Source organism: Acinonyx jubatus, chromosome B2 (assembly GCF_027475565.1).
Source record: "Acinonyx jubatus isolate Ajub_Pintada_27869175 chromosome B2, VMU_Ajub_asm_v1.0, whole genome shotgun sequence".
Taxonomy (NCBI): Eukaryota; Metazoa; Chordata; class Mammalia; order Carnivora; family Felidae; genus Acinonyx; species Acinonyx jubatus.
Window position 1 is genome coordinate 144308086 of NC_069385.1, and position 20705 is coordinate 144328790.

Sequence of the window (20705 nt, forward strand, 5' to 3'; positions counted from 1 at the left end):
CGACTTGCCTCATACGGGACGCGAACTCTGATTGGCCAAGGGACTCAAGGAGCTTGGCCAAGGGACTCAAGGAGCTTGCCCAAAGTCATCTTCCGAGCATGCGCGGGAGAGGAGGTGCAGGCGCGGCGCCACCCGCGCATGCGCCGTACGCAGCCGTCGCTCTTTAAAGCGCCCGCGCGGGGCCGCGTCTTGCCGGCCGACCCGCCACCGTCCGGCATGAGGGGTTGGGGTGTTGCTGTCACCTCCTGCTCGCTCAAGCACCATGGAACGCCTGCGGAGCCTGAGCCGGCTCCTGCCCCGGCGCACGCTGTGCGCTCTGGCCCAGGGCCTGACGCCTGGGGCGCGCCCAGTTGCCGCCTGCGGCCGCGCGGCCCACATCCTCGGGCGGAGCCGGGCCGCGCCGCTGTGCGGGCCCCGCCGGCCCCCAGTGGCAGGTACGGCCCTCTCCGCGGCCCTGGACGCCGATCTTGCGTCGACCTCAGGGCCCTGACCCGACCGTCCGACCCTGCGCAGGCCTCAGCCCCGAGTCCGCCCTTGGGGCTCCCGCCCGGAAGGTCCGCCCAGCGCCGAGGTCCCCACGCCCCTCGCTGCAACCCTCCCTCTGCAGTGCTCCAAGGGGAAGAATGTTCTTAACGAGAATTTCTCCCTAATTCCTTATATGGTAGCTCTGAAGCCGAGATTGGGTTCGTCCGCCTGAAATAATTGTCTGTTACTGTCTCTTCCCAGTCTTCTTTCCCTTCCTGATGGACACTGGTAACCCTTTCCCCATTGCTGAAGTGAGGAATGGGGACGCACCTATAAATAAGGCTGAAAACTTGGGAGACTTCGTAGTAAGAGTTGCTCCCGAGGAAGCTCTGACTTAGTTTTCCAGGGCAGTGTGACAGCCACAGGGGTCCGAGCAGTGGCGAGGAGGAGGAATCGGAGCTGTTAATGTTTTCACCATGTGATACAGCATAATGATCACATTTCCCCAAGTGTGTGAATGTGGGTGAGAATACTCAGAAACGAGCGACGTTACAATGTATGGCTCCTCAAAAGTATTGCGCTGCCCTCTAGTTTTCTCAGTTTTATTCTCAAAAGCTTTCTGAAGTACAACTCGCCATCACCACGTCCTTCCCCACGCTCAACAGGGAGTCTGTATTCGGGTACATCGCATTTTCCCTCCTTTAATAATGCTCGAGATCCCAGTTTCAGCCCATCTGATGTTTTAGGACAAACGTTGAGATTCACAATTCCCAATTTGGAAACACTTTATCTAACTTGTGGTTGATTAGCAAATGCTGATTTATTATCGCTCTTTTACTTTTATTCACCTGACTCTTATAATTTGTATTTTGTAAAGGGGAAACAACAAGCCCCAGATGCTAACAATTACAGGAGTCACTAAGTGTATGTAATGGGAAAGAATAAGATCGGAAAGGAGACTGTGTCTCCACATTTTGTGGAGTCTGTGTGATTACTTTGGAAATGTAAAATAATTGGTAATTTTTTTTACACCTTCTTCCCATTCCTTTTTAGTATTTTGAATACAGCATCCTTTGTGTCATTAAATCGACATGGTTATTCTTCAGAACTCACTGCAACTCAGTCTGATTACATGTTTTAAATAGATTAATTTTCGAATAAGGATTTGTTTTCATTCCAATTCATTGGGTTATCTTATGAGTATGGGATCTGCATTCCAGTTCAATGGGCTATCACATAAGTATTTACTGTGTAAAGTATATGTGTGGAAAAGTTAATACATGGAGGTAAAATCTATAGGTTTCATGACTTAGAGATCCAATAATCCTGATCCTAGAATGCTGAAATGGGTTTTACTTGCAATGTGTTTTCTAAAATATGTCTACCAATATAATTTTCATGAGAAGCCTTTTTAAATTCTGCAAAAAAAGATGGACATTTTCGTTTAATCTCAGAACAGTGTTCTACGTTTGTGCATTCAACTCTGAGATAGCAGTAATCATTAGAAAAAAGGTGGTTGGAATCCGTAAATTATTCTAGTACCTCACCTAAGCCATTACTTTTAAAAATCATTCCCTGCCAGATCTAATATAATCACCAAAAGTGTTAAAAGGGACATTCCTCTAGGAATTCCTCATTCCTCTAGGAAAAATGTTTCCAAAAAATAGTCTGAAGACTTCCGCATACTATAAGAGCTCTCTATCTTAGCCATACGTTGAAACCTGTTGTATGACCACAGAGAATTCCCTGATTTATTCTTCAGGTGAAATGCACCGGTTTAGAACTTCTGATGTCTCTCAAGCCACTTTAGCCAGCGTAGCCCCGGTGTTTACTGTGGTGAGTATGGATGGTACATTTGATAACTTAAAGAAAGTACTTCCCGTACTTATTAAGTTAACTGGGGTGGACTGGTCTGCCAAGATAATACTTATTTTTTGTTTCATAGTGAATCATTATACTTGTAAGTCATGTTGTCTTTGTGTTTTGTTTGGTGACCTGAGTGCCAGCTAGATTTGCTTAAGAGCAGCCTTGAAACTTCGGTGTTGAATGTGGAGGTCTTCTTTTGATACTAGAACTGGTTGTTCAAATCACAGCTCCTCACTGCCTCCTCAAGATTTCCCCGTGAATATGTTTAGAAGTCCTTGAAGGCTGTTGGCCATACAGGAGCTTAAACCCGTGCTATGCAATACAATATATGCAGAAGCATGTTGAAATGAAAAAGTGTAGTGTTTAAGAGTGTATGCTTTTTTTTTTTAACGTTTATTTATTTTTGAGACAGAGCATGAATGGGGGAGGGGCAGAGAGAGAGGGAGACACAGAATCTGAAGCAGCTCCAGGCTCCGAGCTGTCAGCACACAGCCCGACGCGGGGCTCGAACTCACGGACCGCGAGATCATGACCCGAGCAAGCTGAAGCCGGACGTTTAACTGACTGAGCCACCCAGGCACCCCAAGAGTGTATGCTTTAAAGGTTCATGATCTCTGCGATGATCTGAAATGATTCAGGGGGGGAAATGAGTAAAATAATAAGAATAATGTGTATCACAGACACGTATCTAAGAAAGAGAAATAGGTCATTGGGGCAGAATCGTAGCAAAAGAGGACTCTAGGTGAAAGTTGCACAGGGTTTGGTTGTAAGATATTGCAGCTTTTTTTGTAGGGCTTTAACTTTTTCAAAACAACAGTTGAATTTTAAAAAAAAGTGCCTGTTCTGAACGAGCATTCCTAAATTCAGAACTCAGCTCTACCTCTGTTAACTGGGCAGACTTGGACAAGGTGTGATAACATTTTTGTGCCTTAGTTTTCTCATTGGTATACACTGGGGGTAATAGTACCTAGTGAAGTTCAAATTAACTCTCAACTGTGTGTGAAACCCTTAAGATTCAGGAATAAGACAAAGATGTCTACTCTTACCATTACTGTTTAATACAGCACCGGAAGTCCTAGCCTCAGTAATCAGACAACAAAAAGAAATAAAAGGCATCCAAATCAGCAAGGAAGAAGTCAAGCTTTCACTATTTGCAGACAACATGGTACTCTAGGTGGGAAACCTGAAAGACTCCACCAAAAAATTGCTAGAACTAATTAACACATAAATTTACTAAGTCACAGGATATAAAATCAAGGTGCAGAAGTCTGTTGCATCTCTATACACCAATAAGGAAGAGGCATAAAACCGTTAAAATAGTGCCTCACATGGTAAGCGCTTGATATATATTAGCCATTATCATCATTATTATTCAGGCTTATGAACATAAGAACTTTTCTTTATAAACTGTATGAAGCAGGGGTGCCTGGGTGGCTCAGTCAGTTAAGTCTCCGACTTCAGCTCAGGTCATGATCTCATCGTCTGTGAGTTTGAGCCCCATGTCGGGCTCTGTGCTGACAGCTCAGAGCCTGGAGCTGGCTTCAGATTCTGTGTCTCCCTCCCTCTCTGCCCCTCCCCCCATTCACAATCTCTCTCTCTCTCTCTCTCTCCCTCTCCCTCTCTCTCTCAAGAATAAACATTAAAAAAATTTTTTAAGAATAAATTCAGAAATTAAATACTGAAAGAAGGTTCTTTGCAGGTGAAATTGTGTACCAAAAACACTTAAGAAAATCAGTTGATACTATTTGAAAGGAGAGCTCACTAATCAGCTCATTTTCTAGGTGATGTTACTTTATAAGATAAACATTTTTTTTAAATCATAGTTTGTATGATCTTTATCAAAATATTAAAGAAAAAATGATGAATAGTGACCTGCGAAAGTGTTCATATATCGTTAAGTTGGAAAAGGAGGCACGACTGCAAAGAAGTGTGTGCAGCATGAGTGTATTGAAGAGGAAAAAGGCTGGGAGAACGTTTAGTAAAATATTGGCATGGCTTTCTCCAAAATTTGTCATTTGGGCTGATTAGTTTTATTTTACTTTATTTTCAAACTTTCTTCAGCTGGTATGTGTATTTGTGAAATTAAGGAAACCTAGTCTGTATTACACAAAATAGTTCCTTTTGATGTAAATTTGCCCTTTGATGGCTTATGGTACTCATTTATGTTGACCTTACCTTGCTCATGAGAAACCAGCTAAAATATATACTGTGGGATGTTGTTCTTTTGCTGTTAACACAGCATGCATACGTTTCCATGGTAATAACCCAGCATTTGTTGCTTCAACTATATCTTAGGGTCTTTCTGGAAATGCATATTTAACAGTAATTAGTGCAGCCTAGTATATAGTGATTCATTAAATGTTATTTGACACATTCAAACTTGACAAGTATTCAGTACTTGTGGACAAGTATTGTAGAAAAATGTTCCCTCTGCTTTCTGGGAAATAGGTAGATTTTCTGCATTGTGTCCTCTCTTCAAACTATCAGAAGAGGCCTTTTCAGTAAATCATTATTGATTCCCCTACACTCACCAGAGAGACTTGCTAGCCTCCAGTAAATCCTTAGATTCACAAGATGAGCCACAGTTGGTTTCAGTCTGCTCAGAAGGATAAAGGAAAGGGCAGCGTCAGATGTGTCCTCTTCAAAAGAAGCCCTTGCAGCCATCCAGCAGCTTCTCTGGACCCCATGTGACAGCTCAGGTACAAGGAGTTGCTGTTCTAAAAGGTGGGTATGAGTTACACCTTGGCTCAGAATCCCCACACCTTGTAGTGCCGGTGTCTCCTATAACCAGCTCCAGGGCCCACCCAGGGCTTCCGCGAGGAACGCGGCCAGTTACAAGAGCAGCCATGCTCCAGGAAAAGCAGAGCCATGGCTTCCCACGAGGTTTCTAATTTGTCCACAGTCTTCCTGGTCCTGTGCGGTCTAGCAGGTATCAGGCATTTTTACCAGAAGCAATGTTGCCTATGACACATTGATACTCCTTTATCAGATTTCCAGTGGAACCAAGACAGAAAGTTAATCCAAGGTCACATTTATCCTCGCAAATGAAAGAGATTCTTTTAAACCTTAACTCCTAACCGAATTTAACCTAAAGAAGCTGTTATGGTTTATCTGTGCATTTTTTTTTTTTTTGTATTTGGGAGATATAATACCATATGGTATAATACTATAAGTAGTCTCATTTGGGAGAAAATAATATTTTGTTTTTATTACTTTCTTCAGACAAAATTTGACAAAGAGGGAAACGTTACTTCTTTTGGTGAGTATGTTTAATTTTTTTGTAAATTACTTTTCTTTTTTAATCAGTGAATGAATCTGATGGAAATTAAAAAATTGTAGTGTTTTGAGTAGGATTTTCTTTGCGTGTGTGGATATATTGAAAGAGATCTGTCTTCAGCATTTGTCCATCTGTCCTAATTGAAACTGGCAGTACCTGGACAATTCTCCCAGAACTGGTTTTTGGTTTTTTGTCAGGAGCCACTTCCTCTCTAACCAGATGTTAAAGGGATATTTTGAGAGCAGAGGCTGGTATGCAGCTGGAGTGCATTTAATTTCTCTTTAGTCTCCCTTTCACTGCCCTAGTCCACATACACATCTTCTGTTCCACATGTAAGACAGACTTACAGAATACTATTGACATTGCAGTGGCAATGGGTGACAGAAGACAGGAAGGACAGGGCACTAGACGGACTCTGCTGCTGATGGACAGTTACTTTTTAAAATGAAACTAAGCATTGCTTTACTGTCTGACCTCAGATGCCGGCCGCAGATCTCTCATGTGCTTCCAACCCCATGATCCTGTCCCTGCCATTGCTGAGATCCTGGTGGGATATTTTGGGTGTGTTTTGCTCATTATGTCCTTCAAATGACTGTTGTACTTCGAGCTCTGTCACAGGTGTGATTTGACACTACAAGTACAGATGCTACTGTAACCATATCGTTTCTTGAGTTTCTTCATCCATCATGCTTTCTCTTAAGTAGTAAGTTTAGTTTTCAGGTACGAGAATCTAGTGAAGAACTGACTTTATTTTCTCATTTTCTGTTAGTCCAAGAACCAAGAAAGTTGAATTATCTCTTCACAGATTTAAAATACTGAAGATAGAAAACAGGAAATGTAGTTCTTTACAATATGTATTAAAACAAAAAACAAAAAAAGGTGGTCCGTCTCTAGAGCTTGAAATCAATACCATGAGTCCTAATCATGTATGGCTGTGGTTATTTTGGTCCCCGGGGGCTTCTGTGTACAAAGACATTTTATGAAGTATGGATAAGACCAAAAAAGAATTATTAGAGTTTGACCAAGTTTACTTGAATTTGTTTTGAGGCTAAAATGGCCACTAAAAAGACTAATTTGGGCTTGTTTCTGGTAGTAGAAAGTGATCTTGGTGGTGGGAGGGGTGCTCTGATACAAAACTAAACTCCTCACTTTATTGGTTTGGCCCACGCTTTTTGTTAAAAATCTTTCTTTTATAGAAAAGAAGAAAACTGACTTATATCAAGAATTAGGTCTTCAAGCCAGAGATCTGAGGTTTCAGCATGTGATGAGCATCACAACAAGAAACAATAGAATTATCATGAGAATGGAGGTAAAGGGTTTTTATGTCATCGTCCTTTCCTGCTTCCTAGCTGTCTTGATCAGTATCTAGGTGAAAAGTACCTTTGTACTGACAATGGATGTGTGAGACCTAGGGTACTTGATAACATAACGTGTCATTATGAGTGTAACTCTTCCGTGGGTTCTGTACATATGTTCAGCAGGCATGACTCTTGCTCTATTTTGTGTTGGAAGAGTTCTGACTGCAGTCTCTATTCTCGCTGTTGGAATTTGGTTTCTAGTTTCTGAAATGGTAGGAGAAAGAATCTTGATTATAATAGACATTTTCAGTTGTATACAGTTATGTGTCATCATAGCATAACTTTAGCCACCAAGAACATATATTCTGGGTCTTCAAATAGCCCAGGAATATCCCTTAAAATTTATAATCTTAACTTATATTTTTATTTCAACAGAAAGCTTTCTAAAAGTCTTCTCCCGTCTACTCAGAGTACACTAAATACAATGTAATTTTCCTTAGTGATTCAGAATAAATTTGAACCTATGTAATTTGGATGGGCTAATGTCTAGAGTTCAGAAATAGATGAGACATGGTTCTCAATGGTATTGGCCCTCCAGTAGACATGAGGCTTGCTTTCTTTAAAAAGTCTTTGATGGCAGATTTCTGTCGTTTTAACTAGAATTTTTAAAAAAACTAATAATGGAAGCAGTCTTCAGAAAATATTCTTCACTTTTGTTATTGATAGCTAGAACCCTTTAAAAAAGTATCTTTGTCCACCAAAAAACTACAAGAACTGATACGTGAATTCAGTAAATCACAGGATACAAGATCAACAGACAGAAATCCATTGCATTTCTGTACACTAATAACGAAGTAGTAGAGAAATTAAACAGTCCTGTTTACAATTGTATCAGAAATAGTAATAATAATACCAAAAATAATAAAATACCTAGAAATAAAACATCAATAAAAGAAATTCAAGATGACATGAAAAAATGGAAAGATATTCCATGCTCATGGATTGGGAGAACAAATAGTTAAAATGTCCAGACTTCCAGAAGCAATCTGCAGATTTATGCAATCCCTGTGAAAATACCAGCAACATTTTTATTGATTTTTTAAAAAATTTTTACTTTAATCACCAGTGCTCATCATGACAAGTGCAGTCCTTAATCCCCATGACCTGTTGTCCCCATCCCTCCACCCACCTACCCCTCTGGTGACCATCAGTTTGTTGTCTACAGTTAAGGAATCTTAGTTTCTTGGTTTGTCTCTTTTTTTTTCCCCCTTTGCTCCTTTTTTTTTGTCTTTCTTAAATTCCATATATGAGTGAAATTACAGGGTATTTGTCTTTCTCTGACTTACTTCACTTAGCATTATACTCTTCAGCTCCATCCATATCTTTGCAGATGGCAAGATTTCATTATTTTTTATGGCTGAATAATATATGTATATATCTCATCTCTTTATCCACTCATCAATCAGATATTTGGGCTGCTTCCATATCTTGACTATTGTAAATAATCTGCTATAAACATAGCAACACATGTATCTCTTCAAATCAGTATTTTTGTATTCTTTGGGTGAATACCTAGTAGTGCAATTACTGGATCATAGGGTAGTTCTATTTTTACCTTTTTGAGGGACCTCCGCACTGTTTGCCACGTGGCTGCACCAGTTTGCATTTCCACCAACAGTGCATGAGGTTCCTTTTTCTCCACATTCTCCTCCAGCATCTCTTGTTTTTTGTGTTGTTGATTTTAGCCATTCTGACAGGTGTGAGGTGTTATCTCCTTGTAGTTTTGATTTGTGTTTCCCTAATAATAAGTGATAATGAGCATCTTTTCATGTGCCTGTTAGCCATCTTCTTTGGAGAAGATGTATGTCTTCTTTGGAGAAACGTCTGCCCATGTCTTTTGCCCATTTTTATTTGAACTATTTGTTTCTTGGGTATTGAGTTTTATTGGTTCTTTTAGACACTAACCCTTTATTGGATATGTCATTTGCAAATATCTTCTTTCATTCCATAGGTTGCCTTTTGGTTTTGTTCATTGTTTCCTCTGTTTGCTCTGCAGGAGCTTTTTATGTTGATGTAGTCCCATTAGTTTATTTTTGTTTTTGTTTCCTTACCTCAAGAGACATGTCTAGAAAAATGTTACTATAGCCAATGGCAAAAAAGATACTTACTGCCTGTGTTCTCTCCTAGGGGTTTTGTGGTTTCAGGTCTCATGTTTAGGTCTTTAATCCATTTTGAATTTGTTTTTGTGTATGGTGTAAGAAAGTGGTCCAGTTTCATTCTTTTGCATGTTGCTGTCTAGTTTTCCCAGCACCATTTGTTGAAGAGACTGTCTTTCCCATTGGATATTCTTTCCTGCTTTGTCAAACATTAATTAACTATATAACTGTGTGTTTATTTCTGGGCTTTCTATTCTGTTCCATTGGTCTGTGTGTCTGTTTTTGTGCCAGTACCCTACTGTTTTGACTATTGAAGCTTTGAAATACAACTTGAAATCCAGAATTGTGATGCCTCCCATTTTGCTTTGCTTTTTCAAGATTGCTTTGGCTATTTCAGGGTCTTTTGTGGTTCTGCACAAATTTTAGGACTGTTTGTTCTAGCTCTGTGAAAAATGCTGTTGGTATTTTGATAGGGATTGCATTAAATGTACAGATTGTTTGGTGTAGTATAGACAGTTTAACAGTATTTATTCTTCCAATCCATGAGCATGGAATGTCTTTCCATTTCTTTGTGTCGTCTTGAATTTCTTCTTTCATCAGTGTTTTATAGTTTCCAGTACAGGTCTTTCACCTCTTTGGTTACATTTATTCCAAGGTATCTTTTTTTTTTTTTAATTTTTTAATACTTATTTTGAGAGAGCGAGAGAGAGAGCAGGGGAGAGGGCAGAGAGAGGGGAGACATAGAATCCAAAGCAGGCTCTAGGCTCTGAGCTGTCAGCATAGAGCCCAGTGTGGGGCTCAAACTCATAAGATCATGACCTGAGCTGAAGTTGGATGCTCAACTTACTGAGCCGCCTAGGTGCCCCAGTATCTTATCATTTTTCATGCAATTGTAAATGGGATTTTTTTTCCTAATTTCTGTCTCTGCTGCTTCATCATCAGTGTATAGAAATGGACAGATTTCTTTACGTTGATTTGTACCCTGCGACTTTACTGAATTCGTGTATTAGCTCTAGCACTTTTGTGGTGGAGTCCTCAGGGTTTCCTATATGTAGTATCACATCATCTGCAAATAGTGGAAGTTTTACTTATTCCTTGCCAAATTGGATAATTTATTTCTTTTTGTTGTCTGATTGCTGTGGCTAGGACTTCCAGTACTATGTTGAGTAAAAGTGGTGAGCAAGCACATTCTTGTTCCTGATCTTAGTGGAAAAGCTCTCAGTTTTTCACCATTGAGGATGATGTTCGCTGTGAGTTTTTCATATATGGCCTTTATTATGTTGAGGTATGTTCCCTCTAAACCTACTTTGTGGAGGATTTTTATCATGGATGTTGTACTTCTTCAAATGCTTTCTCTGCATCTGTTGAAATGATCGTATGGTTTTTATTCTTTCTCTTGTGGATGTCATGTATCATGTTGATTGATTTGCAAATATTGAATCACCCGTGCATCCCAGGAATAATTTCCACTTGATCATAGTAAATGATTGTTTTGATTTATTGTTGCATTTGGTTTGCTGGTATTTTGTTGAGGATTTTTGCATCTGTGTTCACAGAGATATTGGCTTATAGTTCTCTCTGGTCTAATCTTTATTTCCTTTTTTCTGCTGGCTTTAGGCTTTGTTAGTCTTTATCTAGCTTCTTCAGGTGTAAGGTTAGGTTGTTTACTTGAGATTGTTCTTGCTTCTTCAGGCAGGCCTGTATTGCTGTATATTTCCCTCTTAGGACCATTTTTGCTGCATCCGAAAGATTTTGGACCATTGTGTATTCATTTTCACTTGTTTCCATGCACTTTGTTTCCAGCTTTCTTCTTTTGTTTCCTGTTTGACCATTCATTGTTTAGTAGCATATTATTTAACTTCCATGTATTTGTTGTGTTCTTTCCAGGTTTGTTCTTATGGTTGATTTCTAGTTTCATAGTGTTATGATCAGAAAAGATGCATGGTATGAATTTGATCTTTTTCAGTTTGTTGAGGCTTGGTTTTTTTTGCCTAGTATGTGATCTATTCTAGAGAATGTTCCATGTGCATTTGGAAAGAATGTGTATTGTGCTGTTTTAGGATGGAATGTTCTGAATATATCTGTTAAATCCATGTGATCCAGTGTGTTATTCAAAGCCATGGTTTCCAGGTGCTGGGTGGCTCAGTCATTAAGCATCTGACTTCGGCTCAGGTTGTGATCTCATGGTTCGTGAATTTGAGTCCCACATCAGGTAATCTCGAGCCCTGTTTCTTTCTCTCTTTCTCTCTCTCTTTCTCTCTTCTTTCTCTCTCTCTGCCTCTTTTGGGAGTCTCTCTCTGCCTCTCTCTCTTTTTCTCAAAAAAAAAAAAAAAACCATTGTTTCCTTGTTGATTTTTTTTTTAAATATCTGAAATTTATTGTCAAATTAGCTTCCATACAACACTCAGTGCTCATCCCAAAAGATTCCCTCTTCAATGCCCATCACCTAACTTGTTGATTTTCTTTTATTATTTTTTTTTAAATGTTTATGTTTGAGAGAGAGAGAGAGAGAACGTGAGCAGGGGAGGGGCAGAGAGAGAGGGAGACACAGAATCGGAAGTGGGTTCCGGGCTCTGAGCTGTGAGCGCAGAGCCCGACGCGGGGCTCAAACTCACGGACCGCAAGATCCTGACGTGAGCTGAAGTCGGCCGCTCAACCGACTGAGCCACCCAGGCGCCCCTAACTTGTTGATTTTCTGATTGGATGATTTGTCCATTGATATAAGTAAGGTGTTAAAGTCCCCTATTTTTATTGTATTATTCTCAATTAGTTCCTTTATGTTTAACTATTTTATGTATTTGGTTGCTTCCATGTTGGGTGTGTTAATATTTAAAATTGTTACATCTTCTTGTTGTATTGTCCCTCTTCGTCTCTTATTACAGTCTTCGTTTTTGTTTTTTGTTTTTTTTTAATTTTTTTTTAACGTTTATTTATTTTTGGGACAGAGAGAGAGCGTGAACAGGGGAGGGGCAGAGAGAGAGGGAGACACAGAATCGGAAACAGGCTCCAGGCTCTGAGCCGTCAGCACAGAGCCTGATGCGGGGCTCGAACCCACGGACTGTGAGATCATGACCTGAGCCGAAGTCGGACGCTTAACCGACCGAGCTACCCAGGCACCCCAGTTTTTGTTTTTGAAAACTTTAAGTTTGTTTATTTTTGAGAGATAGAGACAGAGTGTGAGCAGGGGAGGGGCAGAGAGAGAAGGAGATACAGAACTCAAAGCAGGCTCCAGGCTATAAGCTGTCAGCACAGAGCCTGATGCAGGGCTCAAACTCATGAACCACAAGATTATGACCTGAGCCAAAGTCGGGCATTCAACAGAGTGAGCCACCCAGGTGCCCCAATTACATTCTTAAAATCTATTTTATGTGATCTAAATATTGCTATCCCAGCTTTCTTTTCACTTCCATGCACATGACAAATATTTCCACCCCCTCACTTTTGATCTGCATGTATTTTTAAGTCTAAAATGCGTGTCTTATGGACAGCATATAGATTGGTCTTTTTTTTTTTTAATCCATTTTGTTACTCTGTGTTTTTTGATTGGAGTGTGTAGTTCATTTACATTCAAAATAATGTATTTATGCCATTTATATGATTTGTGGTTGTTTCTGAAGGTTTTCTCTGATCCTTTCTTTCTTTCATGGTTTGCTGGGTTTCTTTTGTGATATACTTGGAGTCTTTTCTCTTTATTTTTTTCATATCACTGGTTTTGATTTCTGGTTATCATTAGGTTTATATACAACGTCTTTTGCAGTCTGTATTAAGTTGATGGTCATTTAAGTTTGGACCCATTCTTTACTTCTCCCCTCCCGCCCCCACATTTTAGGTATACATGTCATATTTTACGTCCTTTTATTTTGTGAGTTTCTTGACTGATTTTTTTTTTCCAGAAATGTTCATTTTTACTGATTTTGTGTTTCTTACCTTCATACTGTCATTTTTGGTCTTTCCTTTGCAGTCAAGGATTCCCCTTTAACATTTCTAGGATTGGAATTAGTGGCCATGAGTTCCTTTAGTTTTTGTTTGCCTGGGTAACTCTTTATCTCTATTTCAATTCTGAATGACAACCTTGCTGAATAGAGTATTCTCTTTTTTAATATTTTAAAAATATTCAGGGGCGTCTGGGTGGCTCAGTCGGTTAAGCGGCTGACTTCAGCTCAGGTCACGATCTCGCGGTCCGCGAGTTCGAGCCCCGCGTTGGGCTCTGGGCTGATGGCTCAGAGCCTGGAGCCTGCTTCCGATTCTGTGTCTCCCTCTCTCTCTGCCCCTCCCCCGTTCATGCTCTGTCTCAAAAATAAATAAAACATTAAAAAAAAATAAAAATATTTATTTGTTTTTGAGAGACAGAGTACAAGCGGGGGAGGGGAAGAGAGAGAGGGAGATACAGAATCTGAAGCAGGCTACAGGCTCTGAGAGTTAGCACAGAACCTAATGTAGAGCTCGAATTCACGAACTGTGAGATCATGACCTGAGCCAAAGTCAGACGCTCAACCAACTAAACCACCCAGGAGCCCCTGGATAGAGTATTCTTTCTTGGCAGCAGGTTTCTCCCATTTTGTACTTTGAATGTATCATGCCATCTCTCTGTCTTGGAAAATTCCTGCTGAAAAAAATCTGTTGCTAAGCTTATGGAGTTTCCTTTGTATGTAACTGTCTTCTATTGCTGCTTTTAATATTATTTCTTTATCACTGTATTTTGCCATTTTAATTACAATAGGTCTTCGTGTGGATATGCTTATGTTGATTTTGTTGGGAGTTCTCTGTGCCTCTTGAATCTGGATATCTGTTTCCTTCCCCACATTAGGGAAGTTTTCAGCTATTTTTCTTCAGATAAATTCTCTACCTCCTTTTGTCTCTCTTCTTTTGGGGCTCCCGTAATACGAATGTTATTATGTTTGATGGAGTCACTGAGTTCCCTAAGGCTCTTCTCCTGTTGCATAATTCTTTTTTCTCCCTTTTGTATAGCTTGGTTACATTATTCTGTCTTCTAGGTCATTAATTCATTCCTCTGCTTCTTCAGCCTGCTGTTTATTCCATCAAGCGAAATGTTTCTCATTTCATGTATTGAGCCCTTTATCTCTTTATGTTTCCTCATCTCTTTGTCAAGGGTCTCACTGATGTTGTCCACTCTTAAGTCCATTGAGTATCCCTATGATCATTGTTTTAAATTCTCCATCAGGTTTGTTACCTATATCTGTTTTATTTAGATCTCTGGCTATGGCCTTGTCCTGTTCTTTTACTTGGGGCAAATTCCCTGTCTTCTCATTCTGTATGAGTATCTCTACCTGTTTCTGTGTGTAGGAAAGTCAGCTACAGCTCCTGTCCTTGAAGGGAATGTTCTTATGAAGAAGAGGTCCTGTGTAGTGTCTGCAGTGTAGTTTCCCTTGTTCCCCAGGGCCTGGCACTTCTGGTACTATCTCCAATCCATGCTCAACACCAAAAATACCAAATAATCCAATTAAAAAATGAGCAGAGACATGAACAGACTTTTTTCCAATGAAGACATACAGATGGCCAACAGACACATGAAAAGGTGTTGAACATCACTCATCATCAGGGAAATACAAATCAAAACCACAGTGAGATATTATCTCACAGCTATCTGAATGGCTAGAATCAAAAATGCAAGAAACAGCAGGTGTTGGTGAGAATGTGGAGAGAAAGGAACCTCGTGCACTGTTGGTGGCAATGCAAACTGGTACAGCCATTGTGGAAAACAGTATGGAGATCCCTGAAACAGTTAAAAATAGAACTACCCTATGATTCAGCAATCACACCACTGGGTATTAACCCAAAGAAAACGAAAACACTAACTTGAAAAGATATATGCACCCCTGTGTTTATAGCAGCATTATTTACAATAACCAAATTATGGAAGCAACCCAGGTGTTCATCAGTAGATGAATGGATAAAGGAAGTGAGGTATACACACACACAATGGAATATTAGCCATAAGAAAGTATTAAATCTTGCTATTTGTAACAACATGGATGGAGCTAGAGAATGTAATGGTAAGTGAAAAAAGTCAGAAAGACAGGTGCCATATGTATTTACTCATGTGGAATTTAAGAAACAAAAATGAACAAAGTAAAAAAGACACAAACCAAAAAACCAGACTCTTAGCTACAGAGAACACACTGGTGGTCACCAGTGTGGAGAGGGTGGGGGGGATGGGTGAAAGAGGTGAAGGGCATTAAGAGTACACTTACAATGATGAACACTGAGTAACATATACAGTTGCTGAGTCACTATATTGTACACCTGGAACTAACATAACACTGTGTTAAGTATACTGGAATTAAAATAACTCTTTCCCCTGATAATTTTTAAAAAATTATCTCTTTGATGGAGAAGTGTGTGATAAAGCAAATTTAGCAGAATGCTAATTATACAGTCTAAATGATATGTATGTAGGTGTTCACTGTGATTTTTCAACTTTTCCGTATAAAAAGTGTCATAAAACGTTAGGAAAAAAATGTGAAAAATCTCTAATTTTTATGTCACTAATACAGTGGCCACAGGCTACCTGTCCATATGACTCTTCTCACTAAAAGGATGCCAGTCTTTAGAATAAATTTCTAATTTCATGGTGTTCTAAATTAGAGCATTAAGATTATGTTTTGTCTTTATATTTTCAGATAGCTTAATATGCTTTGGTAACATTTTAAAAAGGCAACTTTCCCATTTCAGCCAAACTAATCAGGATTAAGTCGTTTCTGAAAGTCCACCAAAACGTGACTTTTAAGAAAACCTTTTCTTTGTTCCCTGTTACTCTCATGATTACCCGTAAGTCTTCATATGTAGTTTGATTCCAGTTCTGTTGAGGGTTAGAGGTATCAAGACTTACATATATTTTAGGCTTCCTTTCTTTAAAAAGTATATTTTAGGGTTTTTAAAAAAAAAACCTAGTTCACAATGATTTGGTTTAGGCTTAATCCAAGTTTAAAAACGTATTAAGCCCTACTTTATGGCTGTTACTCGTCTCCTACAGCTCTATAACTTGCACACAGGCATGTGTATGTGTTTGTGTATACATACATATGATTTCTTTTTTTTACAGTATTTGAAAGCTGTGATAACTCCAGAGTGTCTTCTGATACTAGATTATCGTAATTTAAATTTAGAGCAATGGCTATTCCGGGAACTGCCCTCACGGTTGGCTGGAGAAGGACAACTTGTCACATGCCCTTTACCTTTTGAGTTTAGGGCTGTAGAAGCGCTCCTACAATATTGGGTGAGCCTATGTTTTCATTTAGCCTCTTGGATTTGTTCTTGTTTGTTAAAAAAATTTTTTTAACATTTATTTATTTCTGAGAGACCGAGACAGCACAAGTCGGGGGAGGGCCAGAAGGAGAGGGAGACACAGAATCCAAAACGGGCTCCAGGCTCTGAGCTGTCAGCACAGAGCCTGATATGGGGATTGGACCCACAAACTGTGAGATCATGACCTGAGCTGGAGTTGGATGCTTAACCGACTGAGTGTCCCTGTTCTTTGTCTCGTTTAAGACAAAGTCGGTATTGTTGCAATGGCACTTTCCCTAACCACACCCTGCCTCCAAACAAAAACATCTCTAAGGGTCCTGTATAGAGAAAGAAGTTAATTCTTTTTTTTTTTTTTTTTTTCAATATATGAAATTTACTGTCAAATCGGTTTCCATACAACACCCAGTGCTCATCCCAAAAGGTGCCCTCCTCAATACCCATCACCCACCCTCCCCTCCCTCCCACCCCCCATCAACCCTCAGTTTGTTCTCAGTTTTTAACAGTCTCTTATGCTTTGGCTCTCTCCCACTCTAACCTGTTTTTTTTTTTTCCTTCCCCTCCCCCATGAGTTTCTGTTAAGTTTCTCAAGATCCACATAAGAGTGAAACCATATGGTATCTGTCTTTCTCTGTATGGCTTATTTCACTTAGCATCACACTCTCCAGTTCCATCCACATTGCTACAAAAGGCCATATTTCATTCTTTCTCATTGCCACGTAGTAACGTAGTATTCCATTGTGTATATAAACCACAACTGAAAGAAGTTAATTCTTAAGCTATATGACCCAATCAAATAGATCTAAGGTCCCTAGGTATAGTTTACAAAGTTTCTTTAAGAGTCCTATTAGGACATTCCCTTAAGCACATTTTAAGTTGGCTGTCCTTTGTGCAGTGTTGATAACTGTATTCGGGGGTGATAATTCAAAATATTTAACCTCCTAAGTATCACACAAGAGAACATATCAAAAAAGTTTTAAATATATTCCATTTTATTCTGTAACTAAATTGTATATTGTAAAACCACATATACATGATAAATGTTATAGCTCAGATCACTCATCAGATCATTCTAATACTTTCCACATCACTCTGTTTGTACAATGCTTTGTTTGAGACAGCTAGTGATGCCACTGTTTGAGACGTAGTTTGACCTAGGAGCCACATGTAATTCTTCTAATGACTCCCCCATTATGTTGATAGTCACTGAGTGTTTGGAGACCCTGTCAGGCCCTGAACAAGGATGGTCACTGGCCTCCTGGCCCCCACAGATTGTTCATTATCTGTCCTTCTCGTTAGGTTAGTGTCCGGAGCTAGCTTCATGCAACAGTTTTAGGAGCATGCTAACCAGAGTGAGGGAAGGAAGCAGGGAAAGAGCACGCACAGTGGGTGAGGACCCGGTGAACCTGCGTCCCTTCTCTCTCGTCTGCCCTGCTGTACTGAGGGAGCCGGAAATGGCTGCATCCCCCACTTAACCCGGGCTAATGAAGCAGGAGCTCAAGCTAGTATGAGCCCATTGCAATGGGGACTAGTTGGAGCAGGGGACGGAGACAAGAGAAGGTGCAGCCAGGGGTCAGTGACAGGTTACATAGGCTGAGGAAGCTCTCGGTTCTCATGCTGAGACCAACAGTAAATGCTGGGATTTATGTCATTAACTAGTTTTACTAATTACTGCTTAATTCTGTTACACTCTGTACCAACTGTTATATCCATATTTAACCACTGGATAGCTCTGTCAGTGCTTTCTTGCTGAATGTCTGCCATGCTTCTATATACCTGAATAATAGACTTTGACTTGACACTGATTTGTTTTTTTAAAGTCCCAAGTTACGTTTTGATTTTCAGAAGAGTTTGTTATATAGGAATTTTGAACTGCATTCTGTTGACTGAGAACATGGGTTATCAACTGTAGAGTTTGTGTTGTAGCCGTGGAACGGCAGGTTTACTTTTAGTCCGTCAGTCCTGTGTTCCTTTCATAATGAGTGTTTATGCGGGAAGACTGTATGAGAGCTGTTTCCCTGTTGACCAAGTGCAAGCCGGGTGACAACATCACGTGTGCTTATCTCATAACCTGGTAGATGTAGTTCTTGAATTGTCCAGAGTCAGCATTCCAGCAGTGACGTGTTCCCAGCCATTACAGATTTTTGTGTTTAATCAGAAGATAGATCACTGACCCTGAGTATTCTAAAAAGATTGTTTTAATTCTTATGAAAGGTCATGTTGTTATCTAGATCAGCACTCTTCAGGGGAAACTTAGCGTTTTGCAACCACTGATCCTTGAGACATTGGAAGCTTTAGTGGATCCCAAACATTCCTCTGTAGACAGAAGCAAACTGCACATCTTGCTACAAAATGGCAAAAGGTAAATACAGGTGATTTACCTATTTGGGAGATAGACACAACAGTGAAATGCATTGTATAAATTCAGATACAAAATTAATATGTTTCTTACCTGTTTTAAAAATACCAACTAGTCTTGGTAATGGTAACAACTTACTCTCCATGTCTTCAAAATAGGAAAGTAGCCTAGGTGGGAAGTTGAGCTAAAAAGGGCACACGGGCTAATGTTTATTGAAAAGCTGTTTTGCATGAAATGCTGCATTAGGGTCTTTAATGTATTTTTGGTTTGGGAATTGATTCTTAATGTGCATGGTAAATATCAAAATTTTTTTACAAGTCAGTGTTTACCATCAATGTATAAGTGATCAATTTGATAAGATACTTTAAAAAGGCACTTTTCTTGTAGTGAAATGTGTAAGTTTATATTATTGATCATTTCCATACAACTACTCTTCTAGTCTGTCAGAGTTAGAAACCGATATCAAAATTTTCAAAGAGTCCATTTTGGAGATCTTGGATGAAGAAGAGAGGCTGGAGGAGCTCTGTCTAACAAAGTGGAGTGACCCACAAGTCTTGTGAGTATGTAGTCGTGCTTTGCTACTTATTTTGGTAGGATCTGTCACCTGTCTTCCTCAAGGTGGTTTTTCATAGAGAACGTAACGTTTTCTGAAAAGCAGAAAATAGAGGCACCTTTTATCCCCGGTTGTTTCACTATTTCCCCATATGTATTGCATCTTATTCAGTGTAAAAAGGATATATTGAGTGCACACTGTGCTGGTCTACGATGAGTATAAACACACCATTACCTGTATCTTCAAAGGACTGGCCACCAAAGTGGCCCACACATCTACCCAGACAACCTAGGGAGCACAGTGGAAGAGGGAAATATTCACGTGGGGATGGGGAGATGGCGGCGAAGGAAGGGAAGACATGGACATATGTTCTGTATCTTTTGTCTAGTGTAAAAACGCTTATCTTATAAATCTTTTATCTCTTACAAAATTAGAAATCATTTACTCTCCTTATGCCCACTCAAGTTAAATGTTTACTTTTTAAGTACTCAATATTTTTTTGTTCTTTGTAGATGAGTTTTAGAAATTAATGGAGACATCTTTGTCACGTCCATAGTTTCCACAGTCTGTACAGATTTTTTAAAGCATTTTGAGACATTAGTTACCTATATTTTAAAAAGGAAAAATTAAGATTAAAAGGGCTATTATAGCAGAGAGATATAATAGCAGGAACTTGAACACACTTTTATTTGCTTTTTATTAGGCCAGTCTGTGTCTAATATACTTTGTAAGTGTCTTTCACAGAGCACTTCACTCCTACTTACTCCCTATGGTAGGGTGGTAGGGAGTATAAGTAAAGGCTCACAAAATAACTATTGACATCATTCAAGAACACTTTTCTTCCTATATGAAACTAACATTAGGTATCTATCTTGGAAAGGAAATGCTATGTTCGTTTTTAGTTTTACCTGATTTGCACTAATTTGCACTCCTTCACCAGAATTTACACATCTGGATTTTCCTATAGGTGGTAGTGCATATTTGCATGAGAATCCTGTGAATTGGGGCCCTGGAATACAGTGAACCCAGCTATCCTGCATTGGGGATAGGACCTGTGCCATCCCCCGCCCCGCCCCACTTAGTCTAATAGTGCTTGGGGTCGCCTGACAAAGCCACTCACAGACTGACCTCCATCACAATAAAAGAAAAGACAAAGGCCAGTTTTGTCATTGGTAGCTGAATATTGTGTACAGAATCAGGAAGTTTTTGGTATGAATGTATGATGCATGTATTGGGGGTATGTTAATTACGTTAACGCTTTTAATTGAAGTGAAAAGAGCAGTGCAGGAATCGACCATGCAGAAGAGATGGAATTCCTGTTGGAAAACTACTACCGATTAGCTGAGGATCTTTCCAATGCAGCTCGGGAACTCAGGGCACTGATTGATGATTCACAGAGTATCATATTCATCAATCTGGACAGGTAAGAAAGCATTCTATAAATCAGTCAGTAAATATTTTCTTTTAA

The 20705-nt window shown here is 39.6% G+C and overlaps 1 protein-coding gene across 1 annotated transcript in view; it reads left to right on the forward strand.

Moving 5' to 3' along the window:
* The first annotated feature begins 135 nt into the window (after positions 1-135).
* The window catches only part of MRS2 (magnesium transporter MRS2), a 33957-nt gene continuing 13387 nt past the window's right edge, over positions 136-20705 (forward strand). The window contains exons 1-8 of the mRNA XM_027040420.2: positions 136-434; positions 2228-2301; positions 5554-5590; positions 6805-6917; positions 16126-16299; positions 18557-18687; positions 19124-19240; positions 20508-20660. Of these exons, the coding sequence (XP_026896221.1) occupies positions 263-434; positions 2228-2301; positions 5554-5590; positions 6805-6917; positions 16126-16299; positions 18557-18687; positions 19124-19240; positions 20508-20660 (971 nt within the window). The 5' untranslated portion in view covers positions 136-262. The remainder of the gene's footprint in view (positions 435-2227; positions 2302-5553; positions 5591-6804; positions 6918-16125; positions 16300-18556; positions 18688-19123; positions 19241-20507; positions 20661-20705) is intronic.